Source organism: Sinohyriopsis cumingii, chromosome 5, assembly GCF_028554795.1.
Source record: "Sinohyriopsis cumingii isolate HCF-2022 chromosome 5, ASM2855479v2, whole genome shotgun sequence".
NCBI lineage: Eukaryota > Metazoa > Mollusca > Bivalvia > Unionida > Unionidae > Sinohyriopsis > Sinohyriopsis cumingii.
Window position 1 is genome coordinate 19,732,527 of NC_142965.1, and position 19,049 is coordinate 19,751,575.

Sequence of the window (19,049 nt, forward strand, 5' to 3'; positions counted from 1 at the left end):
TCTGATCTTGAAAATGACTATGACATCACTAACCGGTTTAGTTTCTATGAGTATGTAAGTGTGTTCTAAACTGTCTGTGGCACACTGCCACTTGGGGTTGCTTAATCAATAAAGGAAGTGCTGTCGTTCTGAGATTTATGTTGCTCACATTTCTGCACAGCCTCTGCAATCATCCCCAGTACAAATTCACCAGGTCAGGTATGGAAAAGATTACACCAGGTGGAGCATTTCTGTTTGACATCTTCCCCAGACTCAGAATTCATGTTCAAATATTTCAAGGATGACTTAAGGGAATCATTGAGGCAAGTTTACTGACTGTCCTGAGATTTCTTTCCCTCCTTCAGCTCACCACAGAAAATCTTATATGGATGTCACTCTTTTGACATCATGATAATGTGGCTTGCTGGACACCTCACCTTTGATTTGGTCAGCAGTGTGTGTATGCTTGGGGTACTTGGTCATGTCTGGGACCCTGTCCTGCCATCTTATCCTCATCACTTTCTTCAGGCAGTCCATGTGAAAATAGTTTAGCTTCATAGCATGGTATACATACACTGTTCAGATTTTGCATGTATTCAGCAGGGTCAAAGGTTTTGCAGATCTTTAGTTTCTTTGCAGACTGATGCCTCTGTGCTCTCATACATTTGCACATATTCTGCCAAAAGCCACACTTGCTATAGAAATTCTGGCAATAGTTTCATCATTTATGTAAACTGCACATAACCTTGATTGATTTCACTGATGACCAGGAATGGTTGTCCACAATATGAGTAAGCATGCCCAACCATTACTTTGAATTTCTTGGCAATCAAATTCTGCCATGATCTTCCAATGGTCCCCAAAACTGACTGTCCAAGGCTTTTGTCAGTCTGATGAATGTTGTGTATGGGTTGGTGCTCTGTTCCTAGCATTTCACTTGGAGTTAAAGATCTGCAAACATCATATCTGTGGTACTTTGTCTTTTTCTGAAGCCACACTATTAGACAGGAGACCGTGATCAATGTGATGCATGAGGTGATTCAAAAGAATTCTGGTCAGGATTTTGCTGGCTAATAACAGCAAAGAGATATCCCAATGATTGTCACAGATTTGTATGTTTCCATCCCACTTGTACCAGTGGACAATGGATGAATCTTTGTATTCAAGGGATATAGTTTCTTGAGCCAACTGAAGGAGTTCTGTCATTTTCTGTGCCATATTCAAGCCTCTGGCTTTGCAGACTTCTGCCAGTATAGCATGTACTCCAGGTGCTTTGCCATTTGACAGAAGGTCAATGGCTCAGTTTCCATTTGCTTTTGAAAACCAGCAAGTGATGTGTTGATGTCCACCTCAGGGAGTCAATCAACTGCCTCCTCACCGACAGATGATTGTAGATTAACTCTTTACATCACAGTCTGCTGTTCTGTAGGTACTTGATATATACTTACCAAAGTCACACAGAACGGTGTGCTACAAATAAAACACCTGCTGCCTATATTTACAACAGTATACTATATGTTGGGTTCAACATCAACTTTAATCATTTTGCCTTGTTGGTACACATCTATTCTCTACAGAAATGTTTAAGAGTAAATTCTGATCTTTATAGTTGTATAGTTATTATTCCCATACAAATTTTTCATATGTTTTAAAATCTTGAGCGAACTTTTTTTACCAGCAAGCCAGTGAAGCAGAATGACCAACCATAGCTGACACTTATCAACCTTGAAATTTACCAGTTATTTATCAACAGCTACATCACTAAATCATCTGAATTTGATAAAATGTCAAAAATTAGTGCTGCCAACATCAACATCAGAGTCTATATCTGACTTAATGAAGCTTTTATTGATGTAATTCTATCATCCAAATTTAAGAAAGTAATGACAGAAATCAATGGCTGATATTTTGGAGAGAGGAGAGTGACGAATCTGACATAGTCACCTTAAATGGCAGATTACAATTAGATATTAAATAGCAACCACCTGATCTGATGTAATGGTCATTTACCTGTAGTATCTAACAGGGAGCTGTGAAAACCAGCTCAAAATGTGACATGTCACCACACAGATACAATGTGCCTGATGTCAATATTATATTCCTGCAACATCAAACTCTACCTTAAAAATCTCTGATTTTTGTTTTTCATCTTGCCATTGAAAATAAGTGGTTTGTGATCACTAAACACAATACTCGGAGAAGGAGCTGAAATAATATAGACTCCAAAGTGATGTAATGTCAGTATCAAAGCCAAACATTCCTTCTCGATTGTGGAATAATTTCATTGGTGCTGATTTAATTTCTTAGAACAATAGTACACTGGATAATCTACACCAATGCTGTCTTCTTGAATCAAAACTGATCCAACCCCAACATCCTTTGCATCAACATACAATTTGAATGATTGACCGAAATTTGGAGCTGAAAGAACTGGTGCACTCTTAAGCACTGCCTTTAACTTGTCAAAAGTCTCCTGACATTTTTCAGACCAAAGAAACTTGGGTTTCTTGCTCAATAAATATTTCAGGGTTCAGTAATTATGGAAAAATTGGAACAAAATTTCTGATAGTATACAGCCATACCAAAAATTGCATATTCAGTTGCTTTTTACTAATAGGCACAGGGAATTCAGAGATAGCCTTGACTTCAGCATCTATAGGTTTAACTTTCCATGTCCCATGATATGTCCCAGAAATGTTACACAAGAACAGCAAAACTCACTTTTAGATAAATTGTCAAATTTGCATCAGTGAGCCTGTCAAAGAATTTCCGAGTTATCGCTAAATGATCTTTCCAGGTGTCATTGTAGATGATGACACCATTGATGTAAGCATCACCATTATCTAGACCTAATGTAATCATGTTCATCAAATGTTGAAAAGTACTTGGCGAATCTTTCATCTGAAATGGCATCACTTTATATTGATAAAGTCCATCTGGAGTCACGAATGATGAAATTTCCTTTGCCCTTTCTGTCAGTGAAATTTGCCAAAATCCTTCATGGTCAAATTTGGTGTCATACTTTGCATTTCCAATTTTATCTATGCAGTAATTGGTAACAGAAATGAATCTGTTTCAGTCACACTGTTCATCTTTCTATAGTCAGTGCACATGCAGAAAGTATTATCTGGTTTAGGAACAAGCATACATGGGTAACTCTAGTCACTTTTACTTGGCTCTATGAAATCATTCTCCAGCAAATACTGAATTTCTTTTTTCAAACATTCCTGTTTGAGAGGGTTCATCCTGTATGGGTGTTGTTTCACAGGTGTGGAATTTACAATTTCAACATACTGGTAGATTTTATTTGTTCTTGCAGGAACATCTGACAAGAAGTGCTCATATTCAAAGGTCAGATTGGACAGATTTGGGATGGCCAAATTGAGTAAAAAATCTTTATCAAAGCTTTAACTATTGTTTTACTTTTAATATTGAAATTGTGTCTGGGAATCTTGTAGACACACACATTATGGTCAACCAGTATTGGTTACCTGATTTGGTCTAAGGTAAAGGACTGACACAATCTACCATAATTCGACTAAATGGTTCATCAAATGCAGGAATAGGGTGCTGATGAGCCTTAGATATCTACTGATTGGGTTCTCCTACCATTTAAAAAGGTGTGACAAGATCTGAAGTATTTACAACCATCATTTTTAATTTTTGGCCAATAAAAGCTATTTAAGATCTTGTGATACGTCTTACTAATCTCTAAATGACCAGCCAAAGGTGTTTCATGAGCTAGAATAAGAATTTCTTGTCTGTACAATTTTGGAACTACAATCTGACAGTTCACTGACCACTTGTCACAAGCAGTACCTCAGGTGGTCTCCATTTTCTCATAAGAATGCTATTTTTTATGAAATAACAGACAGATACTTCTTTGGCTTCGGTTTCACTAATGACCCTTTGAAACAAACAGGAATTTCTCAGGATCTTTTTCTTATTGGATGACAAGTGATTGTTGGTTGTCACCCTGATTGGAACAAAGAGAATGAGTAGTCAAAAGAGGAACACTGTAATCAATACCCTTTGATTGATCCAAGCAAGGAGTGAAAGTGACTCATCAAGAGCCTGACCAATACATGTGTCATTTAAAGGAATACTTTTCTGATCAACATCCTTCTCAAGAGCTTTCTCTGCCACAGTTCTAGTAACTGAGCAAACTGGGTATAAATCTGGGATTTCTTTTTCAATAGGATCGACTTTCTGATCCAAACAAGGCTTGTCAGTTACAAGTGGATTAACCACAATTGTATCTCCAGCACGGTCATTGCTGAATAATAAATGAAGGCCCTCAGTTCATAAAGATGATACTGTTCCAACTGTCACGGGTCCTAAGATGAAGTCTGATGACAAATTTACACAATGGAGAGGAACATTAACAAAACCGCACTCTACTCCCTGAATAAGAACTCTTTCATTTGAAGAAGACATCTCAGAAAAAGGCAAAGTACCTGATAATAAAAGACTCTGAGAAGCTCCTCTGTCCACTAAAATTTTAATAGGGATGGGGTTGGCCAAGTCATCCATGAGTGATATAGAACCCTTTGACATGAATGGTTCATAATTCTCCATAATAAAATCAGATGGGGGTTTATTTGACCCAACAAATTCAATACATGATGCTGACCTTGACCTCTTAGAAATAAAAGCATTTGGAACAGGCCTGTCATGATCATGTTACTTTTTATAATTTGAAGCAATCAGAAATAAAGTGTCCTTTCTTCTTCTGATAGGTACATGTAGGAAGAGATAAGGACTTCTAAAGTTGTGCCAGATTGAGATTCGGAAGGGCTTATATAAGGCTGAAATAATGTTTTACAAGAAGACTGCTGAGTGGAAGACTTCCTAACAAAAGAAACTTTATGAGCTAAGGAATAGTCGTCAGCAGTACTAGCAGCATATTATAAAGTTTTGACCTTATGCTCATCAACACTAGGGACACAATTCTTCAACTCTTCAACTAATATGAGTTGTCTGAGATTTTGTATTCTTGATCAACTTTCTTGGCTAAACACTGCCTATCAAATAACTGCTCTTCTTCTCTTGCAAATTCAACATGAGTTTGTCCAGCTTCTTTTTTATAGTTCCTGAACTTTTGACAATAAGCCTCAGGTACTAACTCATAACCCTTCAATATGCAATTTTAACAAGATCATAGTCTGCACTTTGCTGTACTGACAGGGAAGCATAGATGTCTTTGCCAGTAAGTGCACTTTGTAATAAGATAGTCCAGTGTTCTCTTGGCCATTTCAAATTTTCATCAATTTTTCAAAATGAGGAAAACATTTATCTACTTCTTTTTCTCTAAAAGGGGGTACTAACCAAATATTCTTAGTAACATCAAAACTTAAATTTGTATATAAAGTGAGAATGTGCTTTTCACTTGCCAGCTCTAATTTTTTAAAAGTCTAAATTGATATTCCCTTTCTTCCTTTTCTCTCTGCCTTTGCATTTGCATTAGCCTATCTTCTTTTTCCTTCTGTAACTGCATTTGTCTCTCTCTCCTCTTTCTCCAACTGTACTTTCGACTCTATTTCCTTTTGCCAACTGCATTTGTTTTTCTTTTTTCTGTAACTGCATTTATTTTTCTTCTTTCTGTAATTGCCTCTGTCTCTCTCTCTATCCTCTTTCTCCAATTGCATTTTCCTCTCTCTTACCTCTTTATACAATTGCATTTGCAGTTGTTTCTCCGCTTTTTCTTTTTGAAACTCAAGCTTTTTTCAAACTCTAATTATATTTTGTATTTTAATTTTAATTCCTTTACTTTTATGTTAGAGTTTGATGCAGACTTACTAACCAAATCCAAGGCACTATTATCCAGAACATTCTTTTCCACCAAATATTGGACCAAAATATTCTTTTTACTTGCTTTGTTAAAGAAGCCTTTGCCTCAGAAAGATCACATTTTCTTTCAAGCAGAAGCAATTTATCCTTTCTCAAGGAGTCTAACTGATCCTGGGTAGGATTTGAAATAAAGATCTCATTTTAAATGACATTGTATAAACTTGCTAGTTTCATTAATAATGTCTAAAATGTGAAATTTTATCCTGAGAAAGAGTGCCCATTTTTCTCTTATGAGTCTATGCTCCTAAAATAAATAATAGAAAAAAGTGAACGGCAACAAGCTTTGTAAAATTCAACAAATAATTTATTTCCCTTGAATGCAAAGTGAAAATGAGAAAAAGAACTTACAGAAGTGCAAATTAAATCCCAAAATAATCCAAGAATTACAGACACAAGTCCCAAAAATTTAAAGCCCTGAATAAAATTCAGTAGAAGTCCAGAATAAATCCAAAACCTGAAGATGATGATGCATCTGTGGCAGCTTATAAAGTGCTGATGTGTCAATAGTCTTTGCTGAATCACAGTAATACAATTCCAGGTTTGAATTCACTATAAATTCCAGTGAATATCTCTATATCGTTTGTATTTCCAGGGAAAATATTCACTTGAATTCAATAATTAGAAGAAATAAAATTTCCAGAACAAAAATGAAATACTGGACACAACATATAACACAACTTAAAAGTGCTAGGTCTTAAAGCACAACAGACAAATCCTTTCAGTTACAAGACTATATAGTTCTCTACTTGACCTCAGGTCACAATTAGCATTTTCTAAATAAAATACCTAATGGAAAATGATCTTGATGTTTACAAAATAAAAACCATAACCTGGTTTATGTAAAATACACTTAGGAAATTTCAAAACCTAGACGTAGATCCAAATAAACATATTTACTTCTATTAATAATAACACTGATTTTAAACCCAAACACACAGAGAATAATTTAGCTATGTATTGGTTGTTTACACAGAATAAAATAATAAAATCAATTTAGGTCAAGCAGAAAATAACTCAATTTTGGACAAGGTCAAGTCTAACATACAATGTTACATTACAACAGCATGTAATGGAAAAGAAGAAAAAAAACCTAACACAAAATTAAATTAAATAAACATAACACCTATAATAAACTGTTCCAATTCATGGTGCTGTTTAAGAGTAATAGATACAAAGGAATCTGATTAACAAGACCGCATAATTACAATAGAACCTTTGAAATGTAATTTTTCAATCCATGGAAATCTGTACCTGTGACATACATAACATCTGACCTTTAATTGCTGACCATCTAGCAAATAATAATTCATTTGCCAATAGTTATTACTGCAAATTATGCTGCATAGTCCAGATTTGAAAAAGTCAGGACCAAAAAGAGTCAGAATGTATATCTCATGAGCCAGAATAACCTCATAAAGCTACAGACTTACATCCTGTGAAAAGCCAATGAACTTAAAGCACTCCTTGACCTCCCAGAATTTGACCTTGTTGTCTTTGTTGAACTGCTGACTCACATCTGCCCCTCCTCTGGGCTGGAGGTATCTAAAGCAATCACAAGTATATACATATAAAAATATAGTAATTCTTAAATATATAAGATATGACAAGAATTTTATTAGCATGACAATATTTATAATAATAATAATAATAATAATAATAATAATAATAATAATAATAATAATATATATAGTGAAAATATTAGCTAACAGATAGTTTACATATATGGCCTTGCAATTATATACAAATATATAACAATTATTTGTGTAATAAGCAGAGATCTAATCTAATGCATACCAAAATAAATACAACAGATATTAATCAAATTATACCTAGCACTCAAATTATTCCTGGCATACAAATTATACCTAACATACAAATTATACCAGGCAAAAACATGATACCTGAAAATAATTATACTTGACATAAAAATTATACCTGACATACAAATTATACCTTGCCTTACAGATTACACCTAGAATACAAATGCATTTACAACCAGAATATAATCTGTCTCAGTCCCATGCATTTACAACTAGAGTATACCCTATCTCAGTCCCATGCATTTACAACTTGAGTATACCCCGTCTCAGTCCGATGCATTTACAGCTAGAGGGTACTCTGTCTCAGTCCCAGGCATTTACAACCAGAGGATATCCTGCCTCAGTCCCATGCATTTACAACTAGAGGATATCCTGTCTCAGTCCCATGCATTTACAACTAGAGTATACCCTGTCTCAGTCCCATGTATTTACAGCTAGAGTATACCCTGTCTCAGTCCCAGGCATTTACAGCTAGAGTATACCCTGTCTCAGTCCCATGCATTTACAACCAGAGAATACCCTATCTCAGTCCCATGCATTTACAACTAGAGTATACCCTATCTCAGTCCCATGCATTTACAACTAGAACATACCCTGTCTCAGTCGCATGCATTTACAACTAGAGTATACCGTGTCTCAGTCCCATGCATTTACAACCAGAGGATATCCTGCCTCAGTCCCATGCATTTACAACTAGAGGATATCCTGTCTCAGTCCCATGCATTTACAACTAGAGTATACCCTGTCTCAGTCCCGTGTATTTACAGCTAGAGGGTATTCTGTCTCAGTCCCAGGCATTTACAACCAGAGGATATCCTGCCTCAGTCCCATGCATTTACAACTAGAGGATATCCTGTCTCAGTCCCATGCATTTACAACTAGAGTATACCCTGTCTCAGTCCCATGTATTTACAGCTAGAGTATACCCTGTCTCAGTCCCAGGCATTTACAGCTAGAGTATACCCTGTCTCAGTCCCATGCATTTACAACCAGAGAATACCCTATCTCAGTCCCATGCATTTACAACTAGAGTATACCCTATCTCAGTCCCATGCATTTACAACTAGAACATACCCTGTCTCAGTCGCATGCATTTACAACTAGAGTATACCGTGTCTCAGTTCCATGCATTTACAACTAGAGTATACCATGTCTCAGTCCCATGCATTTACAACTAGAGTATACCATGTCTCAGTCCCATGCATTTACAACTAGAAGATACCCTCTCTCAGTCCCATGCATTTACAACCAGAGTATACCCTGTCTCAGTCCCATGCATTTACAACTAGAGAATACCCCATCTCAGTACCATGCATTTACAACTAGAAGATATACAACCAGAGAATACCCCATCTCAGTACCATGCATTTACAACTAGAAGATACCCTGTCTCAGTCCCAGGCATTTACAACTAGAATATACCCTGTCTCAGTCCCATGCATTTACAACTAGAGTATACCATGTCTCAGTCCCATGCATTTACAACTACAGGATACCCTGTCTCAGTCCCAGGCATTTACAACTACAGGATACCCTGTCTCAGTCCCATGCATTTACAACTAGAGTATACCATGTCTCAGTCCCATGCATTTACAACTAGAGTATACCCTGTCTCAGTCCCATGCATTTACAACCAGAGTATACCCTGTCTCAGTCCCATGCATTTACAACCAGAGAATACCCCATCTCAGTACCATGCATTTACAACTAGAATATACCCTGTCTCAGTCCCATGCATTTACAACTAGAGTATACCCTGTCTCAGTCCCATGCATTTACAACTAGAGTATACCCTGTCTCAGTCCCATGCATTTACAACTAGAGTATACCCTGTCTCAGTCCCATGCATTTACAACTAGAGGATACTATGTCTCAGTGGGCTTGTATTTTAGAATGAAGTCATTTCGTTTGAGTACAACATATTTTTGTGGCATTTTGATCTTGAAAGGAGTACATGTAATATTATTGATGAATTGGATGGGATTTGAGCCCAGATCATTTGTTTTCCCCTGGAAAAACCTGGTTCACCTGATTTTTAATTGGTTGGTTGTTAACACATTAAACCCTAGCAACAAGTTGACGTGGCAGGAAGTAGTAGCCTACTGCTGAAATCTGTAGCATCATGGTCATGTAAGACACACTAAAGTGGGTGGTATTATAGAAAGGTAGACAAATGTAGCTCTACAATGATACCAAATAATCTGGAATTTCTAGTTGCACTACAAAATACAGAGGGAAAAACCTCATTTTTTGGACCCATCTTTTTCAACCCAAATTTTGCCTGTGGTCGGAATCCGATATTGTGTCCAGGTTTTAGACTTATTGGTCTCAGATTTAAGGCAAACCAGTATGAACTGCAAACAGACAGATGAACCTTTGCAAAAAGTAGGATAAGATGGCCATTTGGAATAAAGAATGGTCTCGATACAAAAATAATGGCTCTGTTTAGCAAAAAAAAAAAAAAATAACCCTCCAACTTTTACCCTTCTGCTCATGCGCAAGCCAAATAGCCAATAATAAATGATGTTTCTAATACAACTAGGCAGTATGTTATTGAAAGATCACCTGGGATTTGGTGTTTTTGGATCTATTCAGAAATAGCTTACAAAATGTGTTTCCTACTTGAATTTCAGGGGAAAATGACAAAAACCATCAGGGGTTAATGTGTTAATGGGTGCATTTTGATGACGTCACCAAATATTTCTTGTGTATTTAATCACTTATGCATCAACATTGCACATAAATTACAAATTTAGCCATTCCTTGACGATTTGTAAAAAATAAAAAATCCTTGTTAACACATTAACCCCTAGCGACGAGTTAACGTGGCAGGAGGTAGTAACCTATTGCCAAGCTCTGTAGCATCATGGTCATGCAAGATACACTAAAGTGGGTGGTATTATAGAAAGGGAGACAGATATAGCTCTACAATGATACCAAATAATCTGGAATTTCTAGTTGCACTACAAAATACAGAGGGAAAAACCTCATTTTTTGGACCCATCTTTTTTCTACACAAATTTCGCCCATGGTCGGAATCCGATATTGTGTCCAGATTTTAGACTTTTTGGTCTCAGATCTAAGGCAAACCAGTATGAACTGCAAACAGACAGATGAACCTTTGCAAAAAGTAGGATAAGATAGCCATTTGGAATAAAGAATGGTCTCGATACAAAAATAATGGCTCTGTTTAGTAACAAAAAAAAAAAAAAAAAAAAAAATAACCCTCCAACTTTTACCATCAGCTCATGCGCGAGCCAAACAGCCAATGATAAACAATGTTTCTAACACAACTAGGCAGTATGTTATTGAAAGATCACCTGGTATTTGGTGTTTTCGGATTTATTCAGAAATAGCTTTCAAAATGTGTTTCCTACTCAAATTTCAGGTGAAATTGACAAAAACCTCCAGGGGTTAATGTGTTAAAGGACCTGACCTTGTTTATGAGTTAGAATGATCTGGAAATGAATATTTAATGCTCATCCTGGTTCTGAAACTGTTTGTTAGTATTTTAGATAAGGTAGTGAGTAACAAATTTAATCATTCCTATCTTAAATATCAGTCTTAGCTGAATCGGCTTTAGTTGCGTACAGTTGATAGGATTTAGTTTATTTATTTCAATTATTCATTGGAATTACAAGGTCCTCATAAACTTTAGGACCAAATATTTTTTTTTGAATAAATGTGAATTTATTTAAAGATATTTTGGATGATATCATTGTAATACAAGAAGACTGTTAGTATATCAACATTACACAAGTCAACTGGCACATCAATGGATTGGACTTAATACAGAACACCATTTGAATTCATTTGGAATACTCTATACTTCTGGACTTGTGATAGAACTTTAATGACTTTTGAGGATTTAATTCACAATACTGTACGGTTTTTTTACATTTTCACTTTGTATTCGAGGCAAATATATTACTTGTTGAATTTTATTAAACTTGTTGGTTTTCACTCTTTTCTGCTACTTAGTTTATGACTGTAGATTGATAACAGTTGTATCCATAATTGAAGTACAATGGCTGCTATGATAGATTGTATCCATGATTACAGTACAATGACTGCTATGATAGATTGTATCCTTAACTACAGTACAATGATTGCTATGATAGACTGTATCCATAATTACAATAAAATGACCATTATAAGAAACTGTATCCATAATAACAGTACAATGACTGCTATGAGCTTGTATCCTTAACTACAGCACAATGATTGCTATGATAGATTGCATCCATAATTATTGTACAATGATTGCTATGACAGATTGTATCCATGTTGTTGTTGTTGTGGGGTTTAACGCCATTTTTCAGCACGATAGGCTATACATGGCGGCCAGTATTAATGGTGGACGAAGAACCCGGAAAACCCCGGAAAGAACCACCAACCCACGAGAAGCTACTGGCAAGCTTTCTCACATGCCCACATTGGCTGAATCTTAGACTCGAACCGCCGCAGACAGAGGTGAGATGGCAGTGATCCGTAACGAAGAGCGCTTTAGACCACTCGGCCACTCGGGGCCCCGATTGTATCCATAATTAAAATAAAATGAGCACTATAAGAGTTTGTATACATAATTACAATAAAATTACCACTAAAAGTGATTTGATTCATAACTACAGTAGCATCTGTATCAATAATTACATCAAGTTCATTCTACAAGATGATGAGGTACAAAGGCATTCCATGGATTCTGGCACTGAAATGGTAGCCAGTGGATGTCAAATGGTAGCCAGTGGATGGTGAAATGGTAGCCAGTGGATGTCAAATGGTAGCCAGTGGATGGTGAAATGGTAGCCAGTGGATGTCAAATGGTAGCCAGTGGATGGTGAAACGGTAGCCAGTGGATGTCAAATGGTAGCCAGTGGATGTCAAATGGTAGCCAGTGGATGGTGAAACGGTAGCCAGTGGATGTCAAATGGTAGCCAGTGGATGTCAAATGGTAGCCAGTGGATGGTGAAACGGTAGCCAGTGGATGTCAAATGGTAGTCAGTGGGTGGCTGTGGTTATCTTAGACTATCAGAAAAGTAGGGTGGCCCTACCAAATCTAGCTTTCCAAGGATAATAATTTAAGAGTTAACTGCATAGCTGATGTCATCTTTATTCCTCCCAAAACAGTTCACGTACATACTTATCACAGAAAAACACTGCTATTAGATTATTTACCATCACTTATAGGATGTTATGATATTAATATCTGATAAATTGGAGCCATTTGATGAAATAGGTCCATAAAAATAGATAACAAATAAAACTGTATTGGTAGATGGTTTTAAGACTCTATAAATTATTTGTATTCCATGGGACTGTGGGATATAATGCCATTTCCAGCACATGATACATGGTGGCCAGTATTTCTGGTGGAGGAAGAACCCAGGAAAACCATGGGAAGAACCACCATCACATGGGAAGCAATTAGCAAACTTTGTCACAAATTGGATCCATGATGAATTTTAATAGCTTGGTAAGCTGGATACTATACATTCATTGAAAATCTTTGGATAATTTAGATCATGCAATAATCTGTAACTAAGAGACCCAAGAGTGCTTGAGATCACTCACCAGTTGTATTTGTAGCAAGAGCACTGCTCAAATAAATTGAGTTAGCTGCATTCTTTCTATCATATCTGATCTAATTTTGTTAAGTGATTTCTGAGAAGTCATTCAAAGATTTTGTTTTTTTGTAAGGCTACGGTACTGGATGGAAACAAGAATAATTTGAAAAAAATTTAAATGTGTTTAAAGGCCTTGATCCTAAAATGCTTTCTGTCAATTGATTCAAATTGCATTGAGTACTTTATGAAAGAAATATTTTTACCTGTTTTCTATTTTGTTACAAGGTGGCCATATTTTACTGCTAACTGGAATGATTAAAAACGTGTGTTCTGTAGCACTAAGAATCTCACCTGTCCCCTCCCTCCACAAACGTACACTCACACACACTTGTATCTAACTGACTTTTGAAAACTTTAACACAAAACCTGAACATTGAAAACTGATGCCTGTGTATCAGCTTGTTTATGCTCAGGTGAGATAAAAACTAAGAAGCCTTGATACTGAAATTAGGTCACATCCTGTCAAGAATTGCTTTAGAAGTCATTTCAAAGGGGCTTTTGTCCATCTTTTATTTGTAGGTATGATGGTAGATTGGTTTCATCTGAGTAACCTTGATGCCCGAATACTTACTGCAAAATTTGATGCAAATTGGTCATTCATTTGTGAGAAATGAACATTGTAAATGGTTGATGGATGATTGATATTTCACATCCATAAGATAAGCTCCCTTGGTCTTACATGATTCAACTTCTAAGACAAAAGGCAATTTACTTTAATGACAGCCAAAATATAAAAAAAAAACACTGAAATCATTTCATGATACCTTTCCTTCAAGTATCAAATTGAACCTTCAGTCTGCATGTAGATGCAATTTACCTGTGTTTTCCATCTTTTCGGAGATTGTATACATTGAACTCCTCTGGGGAAAGGCCAGACATCATCCAATAGAAGATATGGAAGTTACATTCCCCCTTTCCCTGGTATATAATCCTGGACTTCTCTAGAAGATACTGCAAGATTCTTGCTAATTAGGGAGGAAAAAAACATCAAAGATTAGAAATGAATAACAGAACTATGCCAGAAATTAGTCCCATTTTCAATGGTACATGCAATTATTTGATGATTGAATTAGTTGAAAAGCTTATAACTGAAGATGTTAAGAGATGTCCATCTTTATACATTAACTGATAATTTGGTAATGTTACTATTAATAGCTTTATGCTGGAAACAAGGGTGGTGTTCTCTGTTTACAGTCTGAAAAACAAGATGGCTCCTCATGTGCAAGAAAATGCCCCTCTGAAACAAAGAAGCATTGTAATAGTGAATAAGATAGGCAAATGACCAATAAATATGCTACATGAAATGATCTGCTATTCCAAATTTTAAAGTGCTATGAAGACAGACAATTGATGAACATTCAAGAAACTAAAGAATCGTTAATGAATGAAGTCGCTGGCCTCTTGGGAAGGTTCAATTCATGTGCACCTGAAAATGCCTTCAAGAGGACAGTTCAAATAAATATAAGGGAGTTCAGTTTTTAAATAGTCCAAAATCAGAAAAGGCTTAGCATCCATAAAATAAAATGAAAAAGGCAACTGTTAAAATAAAATGAAAAAGGCATCTATCAAAATAAAATGAAAAAGGTATGTCTGTCAGAAGAGGCTTGGCATCCATGAAATAAAATGAAAAAAGCATCTGTCAAAAGAGGCTTGGCATCCATAAAATAAAATGAAAAAGGTATCTGTCTGTCAGAAGAGGCTTGGCATCCATGAAATAAAATGAAAAAGGCATCTGCCTGTCAGAAGAGGCTTGGCATCCATGAAATAAAATGAAAAAGGCATCTGTGAGAAAAGTCTTGGATTCCATGAAATAAAATTAAAATGTCATCTTTTCTTATGCATAGTACTTCAAATGAAGACAATGGACACAAAAATGTAATTTCTGTGGATGAAATGATTTTATTGATCGAGCTTCATTTAACAGTGTGCCATGGGTGTGCCAAACGATGGCAACCATATTATTTAGTGGATAGTATTAATGGTCAAAAACCCACTTTCAAGTTATTATTATCAAGATCTCATATGTGCTACAGTGTTTTAACTTTGTCTCTCATGGATAGGATAATTAATACTCAAAAGCATCTTGGTACCTCGAAAAATAATCTTTTGTCTAGGACTGCTGATTATACTGTTATGTATACTTAATTGGCATTGTTCATTAGTTTTCTTTTAAAATTCATTATATGCTATATATAATTGTATTTTGGACTTGACCTTATCCAAAATCAAGTTCATGTTGATCATGACTAGAGACAGTGATGTTGTTTTTATTTTATAAATAAATAACACATAGTTAATATTTGTCTAGGAGTTTGGGTTAAAAATTAGGATCATTATCTTTGTCTGAGTCAAGGACATTATGTTGATTATGTTCTTTATTATAATTTTAGTAGCAGACATTGTCTAATTATAACTTTGATTGTTTAACTGCTCATGTGGCCTAAGTGGTAAAAGTGTCCACCTTGGCTGTAGGATGTCATGGGTTCAAAACCCAGCCAAGTCATAATAAAGACTTATAAATATGGTACTAGCAGCTGCCTCACTTGGCACACAGCATTAAGAGGTTAGTTGGGCCGGGTGTCAGAATAACGTGACTGGGAGGGATATGATGCTACATGTCTGTGGCATGATGCCACAGTGCTAGACACCACTATAAACTGCCACACTGCAGACATAATAGTGACATGACATGAAAATTATTAAAGCTAAGTTACAAATCCAAATCACACACTCACACATACACACACAGAATTAGATTGTTCTAGAAATGAACATTAGTCCTGCATACTGGTTCTTCTTTTGTGTTTAGTTTTTTTATTTAATCTTGTTTATTTCAGAAATTATTCATTCCTGTAATAACATCTGAAAGAGAAATCAGTCTTATTGTTATATTCAGTATTTCATGAGGGTGAATTTATTTATTCAAATTACTTATTCACTGAAACTACAAAGTGCTCTTAAATAATATTCATGGACAGAAACATTAATTTGGAATTTTAGTGAATTCAGACAAGTACATCTTGGATTACATTACTGGGATTAATTAGAAGTATGTTAGCACATCATTTCACTTCAGGCCACTTGTACATTAGTACACTGAAGACTACAAGCACATCAGTGCCTTCAGCACTGGATCTTAATTCAAACATCACTAGAATTTAATTAGAACTTTATTCATTAGGACTGGTGATACAATTTTTTGGACTATTTGGGATTTAGTTTGCATTACTCTAAGTTTTTTTTAAATGTTCATTCTGTATTCTAGGGAAAATATATTATTTTGTTGAATTTTACAAAACTTGTTGGATTTCACTCTTTTCTATTGCTTAGTTTAAGACCTTAGAGTCATAATAACATCCCACAATGAAAATGGAATGCTCAAAATGCAATCCATGTGTAAGAGCAGTGGAAACATGATTTCAAGGAATCAAACTAATGAGGGTACTCATTTTTTTTCTATCCGGTCCAAAATGTCCAAATTCATATGTGGTTTTGACTTTATCAGCATTTTTCTTCCAGCTTGAAGTAGAGTCTGCTGGGATGTTGTACTTTGTTTGCCAGATCAGCACACTTCTCACCTTTTACAAGTTGTCACAAAATTTCAAACTTAAATTCACTGTTTTGTTTTGGAAGCTTTCTCTTTTGGAACATTTTCTTCTCTCTTATGAAACAGCATATACTTGTGAACACAAAAAATGGAAGAACTGATTAATTACTATTAAGCCGAACATCAAAATATATACAAGTATGCACATGAATGGATAAACCTGACATCTGGTGTCTATTCTTGGACAGATGAAGACCCTTAATTAGTTCTCAGTCTTGAGGTCTTTTGTTTTGTTTTTGTTGTTTGCAATATCTCTTCTTCAGGTCTGGCAGAAAAATTGGCTTCCTGTCCTTTCTTGCCCTGAGTAATCATTAAAAACCTGATGCTTTATATAGGCTAATCTTTCATCTTTGCAAGTTAGCAGATTATTTGAAAAGGTCTTTTTTCTGAGATTTACCGGTTACTTGAGATGCGAAAACAATGACAGATTGCAATGTGATAGATATTAATTATTACATGACCCATGTACATACAGGTACTAGCTGAATCCAATGATTATTAATGTACAACGAAAAGAATAAAAAACTTATATGAAGGAACAAAATAAAAAATGTCACGTATTTTTACGTTAATAAAAATACATGTACAGAGCCTAATAATATTCCTAAATGAGAAACATGAAGAAAAAAAGAAAAAAATTAACCTGACCATTTCGTTTAGCCATTACAGTGTATTAGGTGAGGTTGGATGTCTTTTCTGATTCAGTCTTCAGCTCATAAAATTGGACTATAGCATCACACTATGATGTATCAATTTCCATTAAATCATATCAACAGTTAGATTCATGGCAGCTGCAGGTAAATGTATATCATATTTCTTTCACATTGGCAAAGATAAAACCAAATTCATTTTGCTTACATAGGGGTTGTTAGGTTAATGTAAGTTCTTATTTTTTATATCTTCAGGAGATAAAGTTATTTTATTTACTGAGGAATATTAAAACTATGATATGTTCATTGCAAAATATTCATTGATTGGAATTAAAAGAAAAAATAAAGTACATATTGTACATTTATTTCATAGAGAACACATACATGTACACACAGGAGTAATTTATTAACAACATTTTGTTTTGTATTGTCTGCAAAGTATAACTGGAGTCTGAATATGGTATAAAAAATTATGAAAACTCCACACTTGTTTCTAAAGAAAGACTTTTACAAATAAGGCAATAATTTTTCTTAAGACTATGTCCTATTTGTCGGCAATGTTCCAGTAAACCTAAGTGTAAGAGACAGGAATAAGGTTCAATGATATCTTTAAAATTATATTACACTGGACAACAAATTTTTACAAAAGTCATGTTACTGAAATAAAATTAGTCAATTCTTATAAATTTTTATGTGCTGAACACGAATATGACAGTCAAATTGCAAAATTGGCTCTAGTTTTTTTGTAATCTGCAAGAAATTAATGTTTACATAACGAAATGCATTCCAATAGTAAAAGGTCAACTGTAATAGCCTACCTATAAAAAATCAAGTCATTGACTACATCTTAGATTTCTTCGCCTGTCTCTTGTACAGCTGTTCGGGAGCATCTCTGAGGAGTGTCCAGCAGTAGTCAGCCAGCATTGTAGTGGACCATTTTCCCTGGTATCTTTGTTCCATTGTTGCGATATCTTGATGAAAACGTTCGCCGTGTTCATCACTAACAATACCACAGTTGCTAGGAAAGAAATCCAAATGGGAATGAAGGAAGTGAATCTTTAGAGACATATTGCAGCCAAGTTTCTTATACTTCATCAACATGTCTTCTACTAGTTCCTTATAGTTTTCTGCCCTAACATTTCCGAGGAAGTTTGTAGAAACTAGGCGAAAAGCATTCCATGCTTGTTTCGCGTCACCTTCCAGCAAGTTGTTGAACCGGTCATCTTTGAAAAGCTCTCGAATCTGAGGACCCACAAAAACTCCCTCTTTAATCTTTGCTTCGCTGAGTCGAGGGAATTTTTCATGCAGGTATCGGAATGCTGGCAAAGTCCGGTCAATGGCTTTCACGAAGTTCTTCATCAAACCTAGTTTGATGTGAAGGGGTGGTAGCAAGATTTTCTGAGCCTCAACCAGAGCTGGGTGTTGGATATTCTTCTCTCCAATGGCTACATTCTGCCTGTGAGTCCATTCCTTCCTCATGTAGTGCATTTCCCTTGCTCGGCTATCCCACTCGCATAAG

At 35.6% G+C, this 19,049-nt stretch overlaps 1 protein-coding gene across 4 annotated transcripts in view; it reads right to left on the reverse strand.

Annotated features, from left to right (window-relative positions):
* LOC149798736 (unconventional myosin-XVI-like) overlaps window positions 1-19,049 on the reverse strand; it is a 480,183-nt gene that overhangs the window by 371,806 nt on the left and 89,328 nt on the right. For all 4 annotated transcript variants that reach the window (XM_089957605.1, XM_089957606.1, XM_089957604.1 and 1 more), the window contains exons 14-15: window positions 14,091-14,238; window positions 7,260-7,371 (exon numbers count right to left, since the gene is read on the reverse strand). In XM_089957605.1, the coding sequence (XP_089813731.1) occupies window positions 7,260-7,371; window positions 14,091-14,238 (260 nt within the window). The remainder of the gene's footprint in view (window positions 1-7,259; window positions 7,372-14,090; window positions 14,239-19,049) is intronic.